The 17,458-nt window shown below is 59.1% G+C and overlaps 1 protein-coding gene across 2 annotated transcripts; it reads right to left on the bottom strand.

Annotated features, from left to right (window-relative positions):
- Window positions 1–770: 770 nt before the first annotated feature.
- On the bottom strand, window positions 771–16,998 carry RGS19 (regulator of G protein signaling 19). Of its 2 annotated transcripts, none has more exons than XM_041396124.1 (6): window positions 16,905–16,998; window positions 5,706–5,842; window positions 5,429–5,565; window positions 3,973–4,047; window positions 2,721–2,955; window positions 771–2,182 (listed from the first exon to the last, which is right to left on the bottom strand). In XM_041396124.1, exons 3-6 carry the CDS (start codon window positions 5,527–5,529, stop codon window positions 1,994–1,996), a joined length of 600 nt encoding a protein of 199 aa, XP_041252058.1. In that variant the 5' UTR covers window positions 5,530–5,565; window positions 5,706–5,842; window positions 16,905–16,998; the 3' UTR covers window positions 771–1,993. The 2 variants fall into 2 exon arrangements, with proteins under 2 accessions (XP_041252058.1, XP_041252057.1); XM_041396123.1 differs by lacking the exon at window positions 16,905–16,998 and adding an exon at window positions 8,345–8,442.
- Between the last annotated feature and the right edge of the window lie 460 nt (window positions 16,999–17,458).

Here is a 17,458-nt window from a genome sequence, read left to right as displayed (position 1 = left end):
GGAGCAGTGTCCTCACAGTGATGCTGAAAAAACTTCAGGATCTAAAACCCACGCTGACCACAGCACTGGCTCGTGCTCTGGGAAAGGGAGCCAGCTCTTTACCAGTGCCTCTTGTCTTTCTTCTTGTGTTCCTGTGAGCAGTGGAGCTGAGCTTGTGTACAGCCTTCTGACAATCCTGAATTAGGTACCAAGAGTCCCAAGCAGGAGTTTGAGAAAAGTGCCATGTCATTTTACAGTTCCATTTTCTGGGATAACACCAAGGAGAGCCAGGGAGGGGAAGCACACTGGATAAAAAGGTGTTTCAGAAGTAAAGGTTTGCTTGTTGTAAGGTGTTTAAAAGGAAGTGGAAGCAAGGGAAAAACTAGATTATCTCTAGTGGGGTCTTCCCTGTGCTGAGACCTTTGTGGTGTGTGGAGGGGCTTTGACCACCAGCCACGCTGTTGAACAGCTTCAGGGATATTCAACCTCCAACCCTCAGGCTGGGACCACGTTTCAGAGTGTTTCCCTTACTCACAGAATAAACCCAGAACTAAAACTTGCCCTGTGCAGGGTGGGGATGCTGTAAGGTTGCAGACTGGGGGAAAACCTGCCAATAACAACAATATTGACATTCCTAATAAACCATTGCTGGTCTCTCTCAAAAATACATTTTCTTGAACTGTATTTCCAGCTTGGCAAAGAAAACTAAATTTACTGACATGAATTTCCACACAGTCATGCCATGAGGAAGGAAGGAAACAAAAACAAAAAAAAAAAGCTGAAAGAATTGGTTTGTTTAAAAAATATGTTCAATAAAAAGCACTTTTTTTTCTCTTTTGGAAGGGCTGAACAGAGGAGGGAAAGGGGTGGATAAATAAGAAACTGCTGTGGTGGATCAGGAAAAGCAAAGACTGGCAGCAAAATCCCTGTGTTGGCTTTGTTTCAGTATGAAGGGCAGGGACAGACATGTTTTAATCCTGGATACTGAGCCTTCAGTAAATCATTCCTTGTGCTGTGCAAAAACATGGGAATTCTGTCTCCTCCCTGCGACACTTCCCATCCTGTGTGGAGCCAGGTCCCTGTTCCAGGGGTCAGGGCAGAGCCCTGGGCTTCTCCCTGCTGGCACAGCAGGTCTGGGCCAGCTGGGAGCTCTCATGGAGGCATCCTGGTGCCTGTGGGTTCTGCAGGAGGGCAAACAACGCCTGCATGGGTGTTTTCCCCCTCTCTGAGGTCCATGAACCAGGGGTGGAGGATGCTCTGGGTTTGGAGTGACTGTGTGGTGTCACACAGGGGCTGAGGCAGTGCTGATGTGTCATGGGGACTGGCAGGGGAGGCAGCTGTAGACATCTCCTGCCCACCCAGCACATCCCCACGGTCCCTGATGGCACCTCAGAGCTCTGCCCTCTGCTCCATCTGGATTCACTGGGAATACAAACAGCCTCTAGCACCAACCCCCTGCCCTCTGGGCCACCTCAAACAGCTGGAACCAGGTAAACCTGACAAGTTTTTATATGTACAGAGATGCTCCTCAACCCCCCCTCCCACACCTCAAGTCCCCCAGTAAAAGCCAACCAAAAGAGCATTTAAAATTAAAAAAAACAAACCCAAACTAACAACAGTCAACCTCCCCCCCACCTCAAAAAAAACCCCAACCCAGTCCCCAACTGGGTCTCAGGTGGCAAATGGGGACATGCCGTGTCCCCAGGTGTGGTGGAGATGGGATAAAGTGACCTCTTCCAAACAGGTGTGGGGGGAGCCAGGCGCTGGGCACTGTCCTGTGCTCCCCCAGCTCGCTCTGGCCAGCGCTGGGGACGGGGCAGACAATCAGTAGTATGAACTGGCCCAGGCTGTATGCTGGGGACAGTCCTGGAGTGTGGCCCAGACACGGGGGTGACAGTTCATAGGTAAAAAGCTAAAAACTTGGTGAGGTCTGGCAAGGTGGGCGGCAGAGGGGAGGAGGCACCGCCCCTGGCCACCATGTCCCCACTGGTGTCCCCACGGCTAGTGGGTGCCCTTAGGACTCCGAGGAGGAGTGGGAGACGGTCTGGAGCAGCGATTTGTAAATGGCAGAGTTCAGGAAGCGGGGATAGGAGTCTCTGTGCATCAGCGTGTAGATCTGGAGCTGTGCGTCGTCGAAGGTGTGCGAGGACGGCTCCTGCATCTTCCGGTTGATGACCTCCCTCACCCGCGAGTCCAGGCTCACCTGGGGGGCACGGAGAGAAAGTAGGGGCTGGGGGACACCCAAGGAGAAGCCCCCGGCCCAGCACCCATCCATGCACCCCTCTCAAGGGAAACTGGGTAACAATGTGGCACCAGATGTGGGGAGACCACAGTGTGCTCCTTCCCAGAAGATACTGGCACTGGAGCCCTGGTGGCTGGGGAGGGTTGCAGGGAGGAGTGGGGATCTCTTTGTGTCCCTTCTGTGTCCCGCAGCTGGGCACAAGGAGGTGGGATGGGGTGGTCCCACCCCGGGGATGCTGCAGGTCGGGATGCAGCATTTTCTCGGCCCGCTGGTGCCCTCGTGAGGTCTCGGCCCCGCAGCACAACCCGGCCCGCGGTCCCACTGCCAGCAGCGTCCCGGGGGTTTTGGGGGGCTGGATATCCCCCTCCCACCGCCGTCACCCTGCCAAACTCACCCCCGAACTGTCACAGGGCTCTGGCAGCAGTTGGAACTGAGCCCTCTCCCTAAGAGCCCTCCCCAGTTTAGCCTGAGCCCTCCCTTCAAAGGCTCTGCCTCCTACCTCCTTGGGAGAGAGGATGGAGATGTAATCCTCGTAGATCATCCTGGCCTTCTCGTCGATGGTGTGCTTGTTGCACTCGGTTTTGAGCTCCTCACATGCCAGCCAGAAGAGCATGTTCTCCTCGCTGTACTCAGTCCGCAAAAACTCCCGGAAGACGTTGCGCCCCGCCGGGCTCTTCATCAGCTTGTCGAAGGACTGTGCCCAGCCCTGCACCTCCTCTGGCGTGGGTTTGGCACTGACAGGTCCATGGGAAGGCAAGGGGACGGTGTTACAGCCGGCCAGGGATCCTACTGTCCCTCCTGTGTCCCTCCTGCTCATCCCTGCTCCCACCCCAGAGGAACTGTGCCTGACTGCATCCCCCGTGCTCATGAGGAGGCAGCTCCTGCCCAGGCTCTGGTGGTGTGGAGCTTTCAGAGGTCACTCCTGGGGTCTGTCCTGCCTTTGCTCAGCCTTGCTGTGGACTGGATTTCTCAAACTGGGATGTATTTTGGTGCTGGCTCTGCACAAATATCAACAAGAGGAAAAGCCCTTGGTGGAGAGGCAGCTCTGAGCCAAGAGACTGACATGGGTCCATCACCCCTCTCAGCTGGGGAGGGGGAGAAGGGGGTGGAGAAGGAGGGAGGGAGGGAGGCAGGGAGGCTGTTTCCCAGCAAATGCTTAGCACCTGCTCTAGCAGGCCAGGTACACTCATTATCCATGGCTAATTAGCACATCTAACCCTGACCCAGCTGCTCCAGGCACTGCACAGAGCCCCCAGGGCTGGGTGTGTCACACTTGTCACTCAGGGAATGGGTGCTTGGTGCCAAGCATTCCTGGAATGAGGTGCTGGCCCATCCTGCTCCTCCCTGAGTGGATGTGGACACTGCTGCCACTTCCTCTTCAGTGCTGAAAGCCCCTGGGAATGGCCTGTCCCTTCCTCTCCCTGTGGCTGCAAGATGCTCTTGGCAGTGGGTCTAAATGGCAGAATGAGGTCCAAACTCTGCTGAGGTTCTTCCATGCCTCAGTTTCCCTTTGCAATAGGCCTGAGGGCAGAATCATAGTAGGATTCAGCCTGTGGCCCAGATTCCCTGTTTCTTGGTGAGAACTGGGGATGAATTGCTGGCTGGACACACCACCAGGAACCCCTGAGCCCTGGTGTGTACCCCAAGGGCAGAACATAGTCCTGGCTGCCATGGAGGGTGGCAGAGGGGACAGTGCCACACTGTGCCATGCTGTGCTTGTCCCCAGCCCACTGCACTGCCCCTCCACTCACCACGCTTCACAGTTTGGGATGCTCTCCAGTTTGGTCTCCGGGGATGCCCTCCATGCTCGCTCTCGGTCCTCGTTCCTAACAGGGAGACAGAAAGGCAGTCAGGGGCATTGGGGACACATGCATACCCCACGCTGACCCCTGACCACTGAATCTCCTCCGTGGGCACCAGCACCCCCTCACCCACTGCCCTGGTGGCACCCTGGTTCCCTCATGCAGTTTTGCTGTCACCATGTGAGTGTGTCCCTGTGCTCAGGGGCTGCTGTGGCTCTGGTCCTGCTCCACCACTCAGGCTGTGTGTCAGGGCCATGTGCCAGGGCCATGTGCCAGGACTGAGCTGAGCTGGAGTGGCCACAGCAGCCGGCAGAGGTCAGTGCTGGACCAGCCCAAGGCGAAGCTGATGTGTTCACAACAACTGTGAGCTGTTGTGTCACGAATAATCACCAAGAAATAAACAAGTGTTTATTGGTGATGTGCCAGCACCAGTCCAGCCTGGAGGCAAATACTGGGATAGAGGTGCTGGGGCTTGGGGATGTGGTGTTCCCTGTCCCTGTGTCCCCTTGTCCCTGGGGGTGCTGGTGGCACAAGTGGAGAGCAGCCACCAGCCAACTTCCCCTGGGCCCGTGAATTTCGGTGCCCAGCGGTGACCGCAGCCCTTCCTGCTTGCGACACTGTCCTCACTGCTCACACAGCACTGGCTGTGCAAACCTCTGCCCCAGCGTGGGCAGCTGGGGTGGGCAAAGCTGTGGGCATGTCCCTGCCTGTGCCGCCCCCAGGGCTCACCCTGCCAAGCCTGAGCCCCACTCAGCAACCAGCACTGCTTGCCCCAGGAACAGGATACAGGAGGGACAGCTGTCCCATCTCTGGGGCTTCTGCTCCCTCTTTGCTTGCAGGGTCTTGCAGAGACACAGGGAATGCCACCAATCCTAGGGCAGTGTCTAGGAGGGAGATGCATGGGACTCAGTTTCAGGGTTTTTTACTCCTGCAAGCTCACTGCTCTTGGTGGCTGTAAAGACCAAAGCTGCTGCAAAGCTGGAGCCATCAGCAATCTCTGAATGAGCAGATGCTGAGGAGGAAGAGCAGATGGGCTCTCCAAAATCTGGGCTATCCAGAGAATAAGGAGCTGGAGATCCTCAGTAAGGACAGGAGATCCAGATGGAGGCAAGAAGCTGGTTCCATCCTCAGCTTTGGGCAGTGCTGGGAAGGCAGGGCTGGACTCTGTACCCACTGCTCCAAGGCAGAGCTTCCCAGAGGCTCATATGGATGGGGCCATCCTTCCCTGCAGACCACCAGGGCAGCACCGGGGAGTCCCTCTATGCTTCCCAAGAGATCTGTCTTGTGAACAGGAATCCCAGTGCCCCCAGGACTCTATCACCTGCCCTGCCTATGGGACAGCGAGGTGGGTGGGTGATGCTCACTGAGCCTGCAGGAGCCAGGCCAGGGGGGCAGTGGGACGTACCACGAGCAGCTGCAGCAGCAGCACCAGCAGAAGCAGCAGGCGTTGGGGCGGTGGTTGCTGGCGGGTTGCACCGTTGTCGGAGAAGTCTCATGCCGGGACATCGGAAGGAGTGACTCTGCGGACGCGGGTCCTGCGTACTGAAAGGCAGCAGGGTGGAGAGGGTCAGGCAGCTGCTGGTGATCAAACCCCACCTGTGCAAGCACACAGAGATAGAGGAGCAATCCCCGTGCAGTGACTTGCTGTAATTTAGTTTTGGCTCCTGCCTGTCACCCCTCACCTGTGTCCCAGCCTCATACACGGTGGACGGCGTTGGGTCGTGTTTCAGGGGCTGTTCTGCCGCTCTCAGCTCCTCCCAGCCCGCGGGTGAGCTGTGAGACCCCCTGGCTAATGTCCCTGCCGCCTCCTGGATGGAGCCTGTGGGGAGGCAGAGGAGTGGCACCACGTTACTGCACAGAACCCCCGGCTTCGGGCGGCTCCGGGGGCTGCTTGGTGCTGGGGAAAGCCCTGGGCAGGTGGCAAGCGAGGGCAGGGCAGCAGGCAGAAAGTGCAAGAAAAGGAAGTGAGAAGGAAAGTAGAAGAGGAAATGCATTGGGACATGCTCTGCCAGCCCCCTGCTTTGCCTGGGATCCCATCCCACACTTTGGGGATGCTGTGGGGCTCACTGCAGGCAGCAGTGGGGCTTGGCAGGGTGAGGGGCTCAGTGCTGGCCCTGCACACCCCTGGCCATGCCCTGTGCCACGAGGAAGAGTGGCTGAAATCCCTGGTGTCTTCAGGCACGGGATGGGGAAGTCAGAGCTGCCCCACGGCATCATATGAGTGGAAGGAAACAGGGTGGTGGTGGTGAGTTTTCACAGCTCCTGGTGCTAAACCAAACCTTGTCCCATGCCACCTGCCTGTCCCTGCCTGCACCACCGGCTCAGCCTGGAGCAGGGATGCTCCTGGGTAGGAGAGGTGCTGGATGCTGGGCTCAGCATGAGCAGTGGTTATGTCAGGCCACAGCTGGCTCTACCTCCCTGTGCCTTGCCAAACGTGATGGGCAGCAATCCTGGTCCTTCCCCTGCCAGAAGGAAGGAATGGGAGCAGAGGCAGCAGGCAGGGAGAGCCCCTGGAGATCTCAGCCTCAGCATCCCCACCTTGAGCAGCCCCAGGCCTTGTCTGAGTCTTGCTGCTCCTCAGCAAGGGTACAGAGCAAGGCTGTGGGATGCAGCTGGGGACACAGCTGTCCCCAGAACCCTCCATGAGCCCTGGGGGTAGAGCCCCCCTGTTCCCAGCACAGCCATCACCCAGCAGTGCTTTCCTGGGCCCTCACAAACCCTCCCACAGTCTCAGTGCTCCCACAGGAACGAAAAAGGAGAGAGTCTGTGTTTCACTCCCAATTGTCCCTATTTATAGCCCCAAGTGCTGGCAGGATGGCCGTGACCTTGTCACCCGGTTCAGCAGCAGCTCTGCTCCCTCTCGCACTGTGCTGCCTTCGGGTCCACTTAGCCCCCACTTTTTCCCTTTCCTCTGCCTCCCAACCGTCTTCCACTCCCAGCACCCTTCTTCCCACTGCCCACCCACATCCCACTGCTCCTCCCATGGCACCCAGCACTGCTGGGGGCTGTGGCACCAACAGGAACTGGGGTTGAGGCTGTGGGAACGGGCTGAGCAGGACAACTCGAGGACTGGGAAAACCCAGATCCCTCACAGCTCAGCCTGGCTCTGAACAGCCCTGGCCTACAGAATGGCTGAACTGGGGGTGACTGAGGGACTGGGACGTGGGGACAGCGTGTGGCTTTGCTCTTTGGAGACATCCAGGTACTTCAGTTTGCTCGTTGGCCAGAGCTGACCCAGAAGTGGCTGAGCCAGCACACTCTGGAGAGGCTGCAGGAGGGAGTGGCATCCCATGGCAGGAGCAACCCCCTCCCATGCCAGGGAGTGCGCTGAGCACCCAGCCAGGAGCAGGATCACACACCCAGGGCCATTCTGGAGGAGTGTGCTGTGCCATGGGGAACAGGGAGAAAGGAACTGTGGGCCTGCACAGGGAGCACAGCGACATTGTCTGATGGCACCCAGAGGTGATGCTGGTGTGATCCTTGTTGACACCAAAAGGCAATGCCAGCACATTTGGGTTGGCACCAAAAGCCAAGCTCAGCACATCTGGATTGGCACCAAAAGGCAATGCCAGCACACTCTGATGGACACCGAAGGGCACTGCCATCACGGTGTGGATTTGCAGGGATGATTTCCCAGCACCCTTTAATGCCCCTTCCACCCCCACCTCCCCATGCTGGCAGGGGCTGGGTGCCGTGGGGCTGTCACCAGCTGCCCCAGTGCCAGGCCTCCCCAGGGGGCTGCTGGGGCTGGCGGATAGGGAAGTGCCGGAGGGAAGGCGAGGGCGAGCGCTCGAGGCTGCAGAAAGAGGAAGGATGACAGAAAGGGGACATTTCCCCACAGAGAGAAGAGACACCCCAGAAGCCACCCTCCCTGAGCTCCCCAAGCCCCCTGTGAGTCTGGAAGTCCCCATGTGCCAGGTGTCCCTGGGCTGTTCCAGGTGGCATCACATGCCTGTGATGTCCCCATGACATCTGGCACCACACTGTCCCCTTGCCAAACGGAGCGGGGACCCTCCAAGCGACCAGACAAGATGAACTCTCCCCAAAATCACTTTCAAAGGGGAACCTCCCCTTCTAGCAGGCCCTGCTGAGATGTTGGCCCCATCCCTTACACCTGCATATGAAGTTCCTTGTGCCCTGCTCGCTGTGGGCAAAGCAGCCTCCCCCAGTTCTGCAGCATGGGGCACAAATCAGCACCCACCTCATTGCAGGGGCACTCCCAGCACAACATGTGCTGCCCCCCTACGTGCCCACCGACCCTGTGCCGTGGGTGCTGGGAGGACTGGGGGCTGTGGGAGCAGCTCCTGTGGTGTGTCCATACCTGCAGCCTGGCCATGGCACCAGCCAGGGTGACCCCGGCTGGCTCAGGGGGTGCGCGGCATCGCCAGGACCGCCGGCTCTGCGGCAGGGAGGTGGGGGAGAAAAGAAGAGAGAAAGAGAAAAGAAAAGCGGCTGAACACATCCTCTCACAGGAAAGGGAGTGGAAAGGGAAGTGGCAAACTCAACCGAAGAGTTCAGGCCTTTTTTGGGAAAGCCCCAGCCCGGCCCAGACGCTCTCCTTGCTGCTCCATCACGGGCCCAGCTGCCCCATCGAGGGGCACAGTGGGTCCCACCAGGGGCTGAGCCGGGTCAGCCTCCTGCCTCCCAGGAGGGCTGGATCCGGCAGCAGCTGCGAGCACCAGGGCTACCAAGATGGGGCTCCCCAGCCAGGACTGGCACTGATGGCAGCTCATCAGAAACAGCCCGGGCACGCTGGTGCTGGAACAACCCCGTGGCCGAGGAAGCGGCTCTGCCGAGAGTGACAGGCAGGATGTGTCCCCAGGCTGCACCGAGGTCCTCGGCGACCAGCCGGGGCCACTTCAAAGCGACAGTGCTTTCTGCCACGCTGTGCTTGTGATGTCCCCGGGCTTCCAGCACCGCTCGCAGGGCACAGACACCGGCAGCGAGGTGGGCAGTGCGGGAAAGGGGCCGTGCTGAGGGTGGGCTGAGTCAGAGCCGCCGGCGGTGCCTGCCGGCAGCATCGTCCATGCGAGGTGGGATGTGCCAGCCTGATGCACTGAGCACAGCCCTGCTCCCTCGGCCAAGAGTGACTCACAAACAAAGTTGTTTGATTTTTTTCCTCTTCAGGAAAAAGTAGAAACAGAAGAGAGAGAGAGAGAGGGAGAGAGAAATCAGCGGCCAACCTCCGTTTTCTTGATTAAATTCACCCTCAGCACTGCTGTGGGCAGAGGAGGCTTCAGCCCACAAGAGACCAACACTGCTTGTGGTCTCTGCTGGCGGCTGCCCCTCAGCGGCACGGTCTCACCGCAGGTGAAAAAGGGCAGAAGGGGAGAAAGAGGGAGGAGGGATGCTGGCAGCCACCCCCGCTCCCCCGGGGCAGCGCCATGTGCTGTTATCGGCTCATCCCAGCGCCCGCTCAGCGCCGCCGCTTCCCTTCCCCCGCCTTCGAACACGAGCTATCATCTCCCCTCCTGCCGAGCCCGCACACCCGGCACCCAAAACCCAACGCGGTTGGGCTGCTGCTGTCCCCAGCGCCACTCCATCCGGATTGAAACCTTCCCGTCACCCCAAAGTCACCACCGGCTTCGGCAGCTCCTTCCTCTGCCGTCACCCCTGGCGCTCCAGGGGCTCAGCCGGGCTCCGCTTCTCTGGGCACCTGAACCTCGTTTATTCCCAGATGGTTTTCCAGGATTCCCTTTGCTGCTACAAGGCAGGGAGAGAGCTGGGGCTGTCAGGATGCAGCCACGCTCCCACAGCCTCTGGCACCCCCAGCTCACAGGCACCGAGAATATTTTTGTTCTCTGGCCACCTTTTGCCACTCTCCACCCCAGGAGAAGACCTTCCCTTCGTATTTTATGGGTCAAAACCTGGACAGCAGCTTTGCTGCTCATCACAGAACCCTGCAGATCATTTGGGTGGAGACAACGAACAAACCTCCAGTGGCATGGAGACACCATCCCTGTCCAAGTCCCTGTCATAGGCCAGTGATGCCTCAGCCAGGAGCAGCACCGGATCTGAGCCCTCCCCATGCCTTGGAGGAGCTGCAAACACCCATCACCTGCTCGACCAGCCACGCTGGATCAGCACAAGGAGAGCTTGGCAGCCCCGGCTGCCAGCGTGCTGCTGGATTCTCCAGTGTCTAATAAGGGCTCAGCACAGCCTGCAGCTCCCCACCCCCTCCCTGGCATTCTCCCAGGAGGTCCCAGCACCTCTGATCTCTGCCAAATTTGGCTGGAACCAGCCACTGAGTGCAACCAGAGGCGAGGCAGCCCAGCAGGCAGCTGGGGTGGGTGGCAGGGGGCTGGCACCCCCCGGGACCCCTCTGCCGGGGTTACCCCACGGTGACAGCCGAGGCACCGCCGCCGAGCCCCACAGCTGCCTCCCGCCCCCGCAGCCTGTCCCAGCCACCTGCCAGCAGCACAGGAAGTTTTAGGAGTTATTTTTAGACTTGGTTTTCAATCCCCCATCCTTAGCAAACTTTTAGAAAAAGATTAAAGAGGTTGAGGGCTTGAGCCCCCCGGCTCTGCGGGATGGGGTTGGGCTGACCCCAATCCTACCAGCACAGAGGTGCCAGTGATCCCTGGCAGTGGCTGAGTGGGCTCTGCTGGGATGAAGGCGTGGTTATGCCCATGTGGCTGCACCCTGCCGTGTCCTCACTGCCCTGGGAGCCCACGGCACTGATAGCGAGCCCACGGCACTGATAACACCACAGATGTGCCCGCACACGTGGCTGAGACATCCGTGGCCAGCAGATACCTTTGGGGAGATCCTCTGCCCTGCAGTGATTTCTCTGCCATTCCCAGAGGCTGGAAAGGCAAATCCTGCTGATGGGAAATGTGAGATGCTTCAGTGTGTCCGAACAAATCCTCAGTCCTTAACACCACGAGAGCTGACAGGATGAGGACGATGCCAGGGTCCTTCTCCACACCAGCCATCTCCTCTGCTCCCAGTGTATTTCTGCATGAGCATCCTCCAAGCTAAATCCCATCATAAGCCCTCCCAAAAGGACCACATGAACCTATCCAGCACCTGCTGGGAAGAGGAGAACAGACCCATGGCTGTGTCCTGGCACCATGGCTGCAGGGCAGCAGGACAGGCACAGCGCTGCCAGCACCCACCCCCCCAACCCCAGCTTTTGCACTGAAACAGAGTTAATTATTTTATAGCATAAAAACAGCCCCACACCAGTCAGCTGGGGGATTTAGTAAGGCAAGCCCTGACAATTATGTTTCTACTACTAGAGGTACTGTGCTGTTAGGGCAGGTTCTGCCTTTGGTAATGATCCGTGGCAGAGGAGAAGACAGATCAGTGATCAATACTCAGCAGGGGCTAAAGGGATGGAGGAGCCTGGTGGTTGATGGGAGGGAAGATCAGAGGAAAGGGAGGGAGGTGGCACTGGCATGGCCAGGGTGAGAGCTGAGCTGGGTGGGTAGCAGGGTGCTCCTTGTACACAGCAAGCTGCCAGGCTCCTGGGACCACAGGACAGCGGTAATTTGAGGGATGAAGAGTGGCATCTTTCAAGGAAATGAGGAACCAGACAGAGAACCAAGGCAGGACTGGGATGAAAAGGAAGAACACTACATCACAGGGCAATGCTGGATCAAAGGGCTGGCTTAGCACAGCTCTGAGAGCTCCCAGCACAACGGAGGGATCACTCTTCCCCCAGCCCCAGCACAAGACCAAACCCCCCTGGCTGCATGCAGAGCCCTGCATGGGAGGCACCGGGAGGTGCAGGAGGAGGTTTGGGAGCCTGTGCTGGCACGGGCAGGAGGTGAGTGTGACCATGCTGAGGACAGGTCTGGCCCTGCTCTCCAGCCACACGTCCTGCCCAAAGCATGGCTCCACATGGCATTGATGTGGTCAGGGCAGGGCTGAGCCTGGCTCAACCAGCCAGGCCAGGGCCACAGCAGCAGGACAGCTGGGGACAAGGGGAGCACGTCCAAAACGCTGCACCCAGGAGCATCTGCCCACCATGGTTATTCAGCTGTGGGTGCTGCTGCCTGCACACTGCCAGCCCTGACAGATACCTTTGGAGGCTTCAGGCAGATGTCACTTTGTGCTGGTGGGGACATGTACCAGGGCTGGGCCATGTCCCCAGAATCAAGTCCCTGGACTACAGCTTTCAGAGCTGGGCTGTCACTGGTACCAGCAAAACTTCCTCCCATGTCAGACTTTGGCCCTGCATTAAAACACTGAGGGACTGAGGAATGAGCCCCACAGGACTCATCCTGCAGGCAAACACCCAGGGAAAGGGGGATCTTGTAACCCAATGCCCTGTCCAAGTTCTGGAGAATCCCAAGGGTCACAGGTGACCCCTGTGGTGTGGTCATGGTGCCAGGGCAGCAGGGAGGCTCTGCCCTGCCCCAGCCACCAGAATGGATCAGGGTGAGCAATTCATGTTCTCTGAATCCAGCTGCCCTGGTGATTTAAACCCTAACCAAAGCAGTAGATTGATGGCAGGGTTCAGCTCCATCAGCCCAGGGAGGAGCTGGCAGTGTGGGGAGGAAGGAAGCACTGTCACCCTGTGTGGCCCCATGCCCTGGGACACTGTCTGGCAGTGCAGCTTCTCATCCCCTTGCTGCCAGACAGGGCAGGCACAGCCGGGGTGCAGGATCCTGGCCATGGTGGGTGCCCTCCACAGGCATTCTGGGTTCAGATGGTGGGAGTGGGCCTTGCAGGGGATCTCAGTGAGACCCTGATTTGACAGGCCACGGTGGTGTCCTTTGCTGAGCCCCCAGGCTGCTGCAGGGTGCAGGTCCCATCAGAGCACACCAGCTGCTGTCACAGCAATACATTTCTGCAGCCCCAAATCTGCTTTGCCAGCTCTCTCTTCCTGGTGAAACCCACACCAGGCTCTCAGGCAGCATCTTCCCTTGGTTTTTGTTGTTTTTTTTTCCAGTCTACCTTGAAGCTTTCTGCCCACTAATGCCAATATGTACCTGTTTGTTCTTCTCCTGCCCTTTGCCCTGGAATGCTGCTTGGACACTCGCCTTCTGTCGAAGAAGCTACAGCCCTGCTTGGGTTAAACCTGCAGGAGGGGGAGCAAGGGGAAAACCCAAACCCTTGTCCCAAACCCTTTTGCTGACCCCCTTCAGGCTGACCCAGCAGTGCTTGCAGTGCTGGGAGTGGGCTGGCAGTGCACCCACAGCCCGTCCCCTGCACGCAGAGCACAGCCGTGCACAGGAATGCCGCGAGCTCCGCTCTGCCGTGCCCATCCCGTGGCTGCCCTGGAGGCTGTGCAGCATTTCTGCCTCCAGAGTGGGCAAGTGCTGACAAGCGAGTGTGGAGTGTGGCAAACCTGGGCCCCCAAGCCCAGCGTGTCTCCACAGCTGGAGCAAAGAGCCCTCAAAAGGTCAACCAAGGCTGGTTCCAAGTGCTTGGAGAACTGGAAGGGCGGCTTGCTCTAAAACTCGACCACACATTTTCCTGCTGTCAGGAAACCCCCTTTTTTCCATGTCTAAGATGAATGGTGAAGCTGAACCCCAAAGAACTTTGTTGTTGCTTTCATTGCTGCTCCACCCTTCTGCTGGTTAAATTTTGCTCTCACGAAATGGCCAAGGGCAGGAGGTTTTGCAGGATGGGTGAGTGGCAGAGCACTCCCCGCCTCTCCTGGTACACTCACCCAGAATGACTGAGGTCCCATGGTCCCAGAGGAGATGATGGGATGGGCTGAGGCATCACCCTCCATGCCCTGCACAGTGTCTGGGGAGGGGGAAAATCACAGGCAGGAGGTTTTTGTTACTGGTCCACTGTGAAGAAGGAACCCAGTGGATTTCCAGCCAAAAATAACAGAAATAAAAGAATTCTCCAAGCTCCCAGGGAGCGCTTTCGCAGAAGGGTGAAAGGTTGATCAAAACTCTGGGGTTGCTGCCTTGTTTTACATGGTGCTCAGGATCTGGATGGAGCCAGGATTCTGCCTTCACTAGTTTTACCCCAAAGCCACCAGCTTCTGTGTCCCAAGGTCCTGAGGAAGGCTGGGCAGCTGCACAGGGAACTCACCCCAGGGCTTGTGAACCAGCACAGCCAACAGCTCCTGCAGAGCATGCACAGCTGGATTTAAGATGTTTGATCCCTGTGAGAAGTTCTGGATGTCCTGAAACCCGTGGGAGCAGAGGGGAGAGCTGGCCAGTGGTGCTACTGGAGTTACCATCACACCCATTGGATGGCCAGGGCAGTGAGGAGTCAGGGTTTTCTGCAGGTCACCCTCCCTGTGCTGCATGGGGAAACCCATGGAGTGGCAGCTGGGAAAGGAAAAGGGCTGGCTGAGCCCAGCAGTGGTGGCAATGAGCTGCAGGAGGCTCGAGTGGTGCTGGTGCAGGGTGGGCAGAGAATAGGGAGATGCTGGGGCTGGATGCTCATTCCCTGAGCTGCCAGAGCTGGGGCAGTGATGGCACCACAGAGCTGCTTCCCAGTGTGTGACAGGGTTTTTGGAGTCCCTGCAAGTTCAGCTCCTTCCCCTCTCACACCACGGAAGATGTCAGACACTTCCCTCTCCTGTCCTCCCCACAGGTGAAACCCAGGTTGTAATACATGGGGGGATGCAAAAAACCACTGGTAAGGTCCAGGATCTTTTCTTCTCCCCAGAATAAGTGACAACTATGAAATAACGTATATAAACAGCTGGATTTAGATCCCCCCCCCCCGAAGAGCTTCTCTAATGGAAATGCAGAGAGGGATGTGCAGATGAATAAGGAACTGAGCAATAGGAAGTCTCGGGTGAAGGCCGTGGGCACCAGATCACTCAGAACCTGCTGTTATGTTATTCCAGGCAGGAACCCCACACTGCTGAACCCTGAGAGTGTGGCATGGCAGGGGGGGTGCCTGCTGGCCTTGCTGTGCCCTGCCTGATCTTTTTTGGGGTGCTCAGGCATGGCCAGGGGTTGGTGCATGAACTGATCCGAAGAGCAGAAGGACCTGGGGGGGAAAGGCAGGGTGGCTCTTACCCCCTCCTGAGCTTTCCAAAATTATTTTTATCCAGAGGATAAAAATTTGGGGGAAAAAAATAAAAAAGAGGAAAAGCCTCAGCAGCTCAAGCTCATGCTCTGCAGAGCTTGAGGAGTGACACAGTGGCTGCTTTGCTACTCCTGACCTGTTGCTCACAGGGAAGAGCTCCGAGCACTGAGCTCACCCATTCCACATCAGCCCAGCAGAAACCCAAGATGCTGGAGCCCAGGTCCAGCCTAAAAGCAAAGACTAGAACCAAAGCTTAGCCAAGATGGGAGAGGATGCACTTCAGGAGGCGGCTGAGATGGGCTGCTCCAGCACCTTGGGCAGACTCAGAACCAACAACCCTGCCAAGGTATTTTTCTCCCTTACCCTTTCTGGGTTTCATTTGAATTATCTGCCTTCAGTTCCTTCTTTTTTCTAAATAATAATATCAAAACGGGTGCCTGCACCCTGACTGAGATATACTCGTGTCACTAAACTCCTGCTTCTCCACTACAATCCTGTGAGGTGGAGGTTGTTTAATTGCCGAAGAACATGACTGTATTTTGATCAGTGGCTTGAGTCATTTGTGGGGAAGGGCTGACGCGGAGCAGCTAAAATCCTTGTAGGGAAGTCTGATGTGGCGCTCTCCCTTGGGAGATACTCTGAAATATGTGCCCACTGGGGTGACCCGTTTTCCCAAAGAAAACAACGTGCACCAGGCCAGCAAATGCCACAGCTCTGCTCATCCAGCGTGACACAGGACGAGCATCTCCACTGACGGGGATGGAGATGCATCCAGAGGGGAATGAACTCCCCTTGCAGCAGGGGAATCCCTCCCACTCGCTTAACACGTTTTGTTTAGTTTCTTAAATAAGGCCATGGATCCGTGCCAGAGCAGCCTCATGGAAGCAGCGGGGAGAGGGAGCTTCCCGGGGAGCCTCTGGGTGCCCGGGGACGCGCACTGACCCGCACACGGCGCGTGGCCCTCTCCATCCCTTGGCCACTGAGTCGCAGCGCCAAGTGGCAGCATCCCGCGACGCCACCCACGTGATGGGCTCGTGTTGGGCCACCGTCGCATGTCACCTCCCTTCGGGGGACAGCCACATCCTCGACACCACCGAGGCAGGTCCCACAGCCAGCTCTCGGCCGTGCCGCTGCTGGAGAACCCCGCGGGGACCGCAGCTCGAGGCTGCCCTGACCTCAGGCAACCTTCCCGAGCCCCGGCGCTGCCCGAGCCCCGGCCGGCCGGCCCAGGGCTGCGCATCGCCCTGCCGAGGCTCGGCACCCTTCGCACGGTGCCCGGGGAGCTGCACGGGCAGGGAGCTCTGCCCGGCCGAGCCGCTGCGTGGATGCTCCGGCACCGCCCTGGCACCCACCTGTGGGTGCAGAAGAGCCGGGGAGGCCTCCGGGGGGGGGAATCCTCCCTGCAACCCCCGCCCCGGGCTGGGCAAACCCCGGCATAGCCGGCCCTGCGGCTGGAGGGTGCCCCCCTCCTTCCCCCTCTCCATCCTCCTCCTCCTCCTGGCAGGAGCCCTGCCCTCCCCTGGGGGGATGCGGCGGGGAGTTCCCCCTCCCTGCTCGGTGCTCGGGGTCCCCCCGCCCCGCCGGCCGGTCCCCACGGAGCATCCCCCCGCCCCAGCGCTCGCACATGGGGCCGGTGACAGGCAGCAGCCGGACACACGGACGCACGGACAGACAGCCAGGCACGGGCAGGGCTCTCCATCCTCCTCGGGGCTCGGCGCGTGTGCGGGGAGCGGTGCGGGAGGGAGGATGCCCGGGGCAGGGGTCCGTGCAGGGGGAGCGTGCAGAGGGGCTGGGGGAGGGAGAGGGGGTGGGCAAAGCGGGGTCCGCCGGGGGAGCGAGGCTGGGCTGGGCACCGGGCGAGGGAGGGGGCGATGGGCGCGCGTCCCCCCCATCCGCGGCAGCCCCGGGCCGGGGCGCGGGGTACTCACGGGCCGGGCATCCGCGCCGCCGCCGCCGCCCCCGGCCGCCGCCGCTGCGCTGCCGCCGGGCTGGGCACCGGAGGGAGAGGGAGCGGCAGCGGGAGCCGAGCGGCGGCGGCGGCACTGCGCAGGCTCCGGCCCGGCCCCGCCGGCCACTTCCGAAAGCGATTGCAGCCCTGGCACTTCCTCACGGCTCACACACGCACACTCACACACAGACACCCACCCACGCCGCCCACGGCCCCCTGCCCCTGCCCCCAGCGCCAGCGGCAGGCACCCACTGCTGTGCCCCAGCGCCAGCATCACAGAACCAGCGCTGGTACCCAGTACCAGCACCCTGCACCAGCTCCCAGTGTCAAATATTGGCACACAGGACAAGCACCCTGCTCCCACTGTTGATAACCAGCACCAGCACCGAGTGCTGGTACGGTGCCAGCATCATGCACCCACTATTGGCACCCAGCACCAGCATCACACACCCAGCATTGGCTCCCAGTACCAGCACCCTGTACTTACACCCAGCACCAGCACCTAATGCTGGCACCCTGCACCAATACTGGGGA

This window comes from Onychostruthus taczanowskii, unplaced genomic scaffold, assembly GCF_017590055.1.
Source record: "Onychostruthus taczanowskii isolate IOZ18803 unplaced genomic scaffold, ASM1759005v1 scaffold126, whole genome shotgun sequence".
NCBI lineage: Eukaryota > Metazoa > Chordata > Aves > Passeriformes > Passeridae > Onychostruthus > Onychostruthus taczanowskii.
This window is presented reverse-complemented; position numbering and strand designations above follow the sequence as displayed.

Coding starts and splice junctions, on each gene's coding strand:
- RGS19 (XM_041396124.1), bottom strand. CDS start 5,529: ATGTCCCGGCATGAGACTTCTCCGACAACGGTGCAACCCGCCAGCAAC. Junction 4,048..5,428: donor TGCTGCTGCAGCTGCTCGTG/GTACGTCCCACT, acceptor TCTCCCTGTTAG/GAACGAGGACCGAGAGCGAG. Junction 2,183..2,720: donor CCATCCTCTCTCCCAAGGAG/GTAGGAGGCAGA, acceptor CGTGCCCCCCAG/GTGAGCCTGGACTCGCGGGT.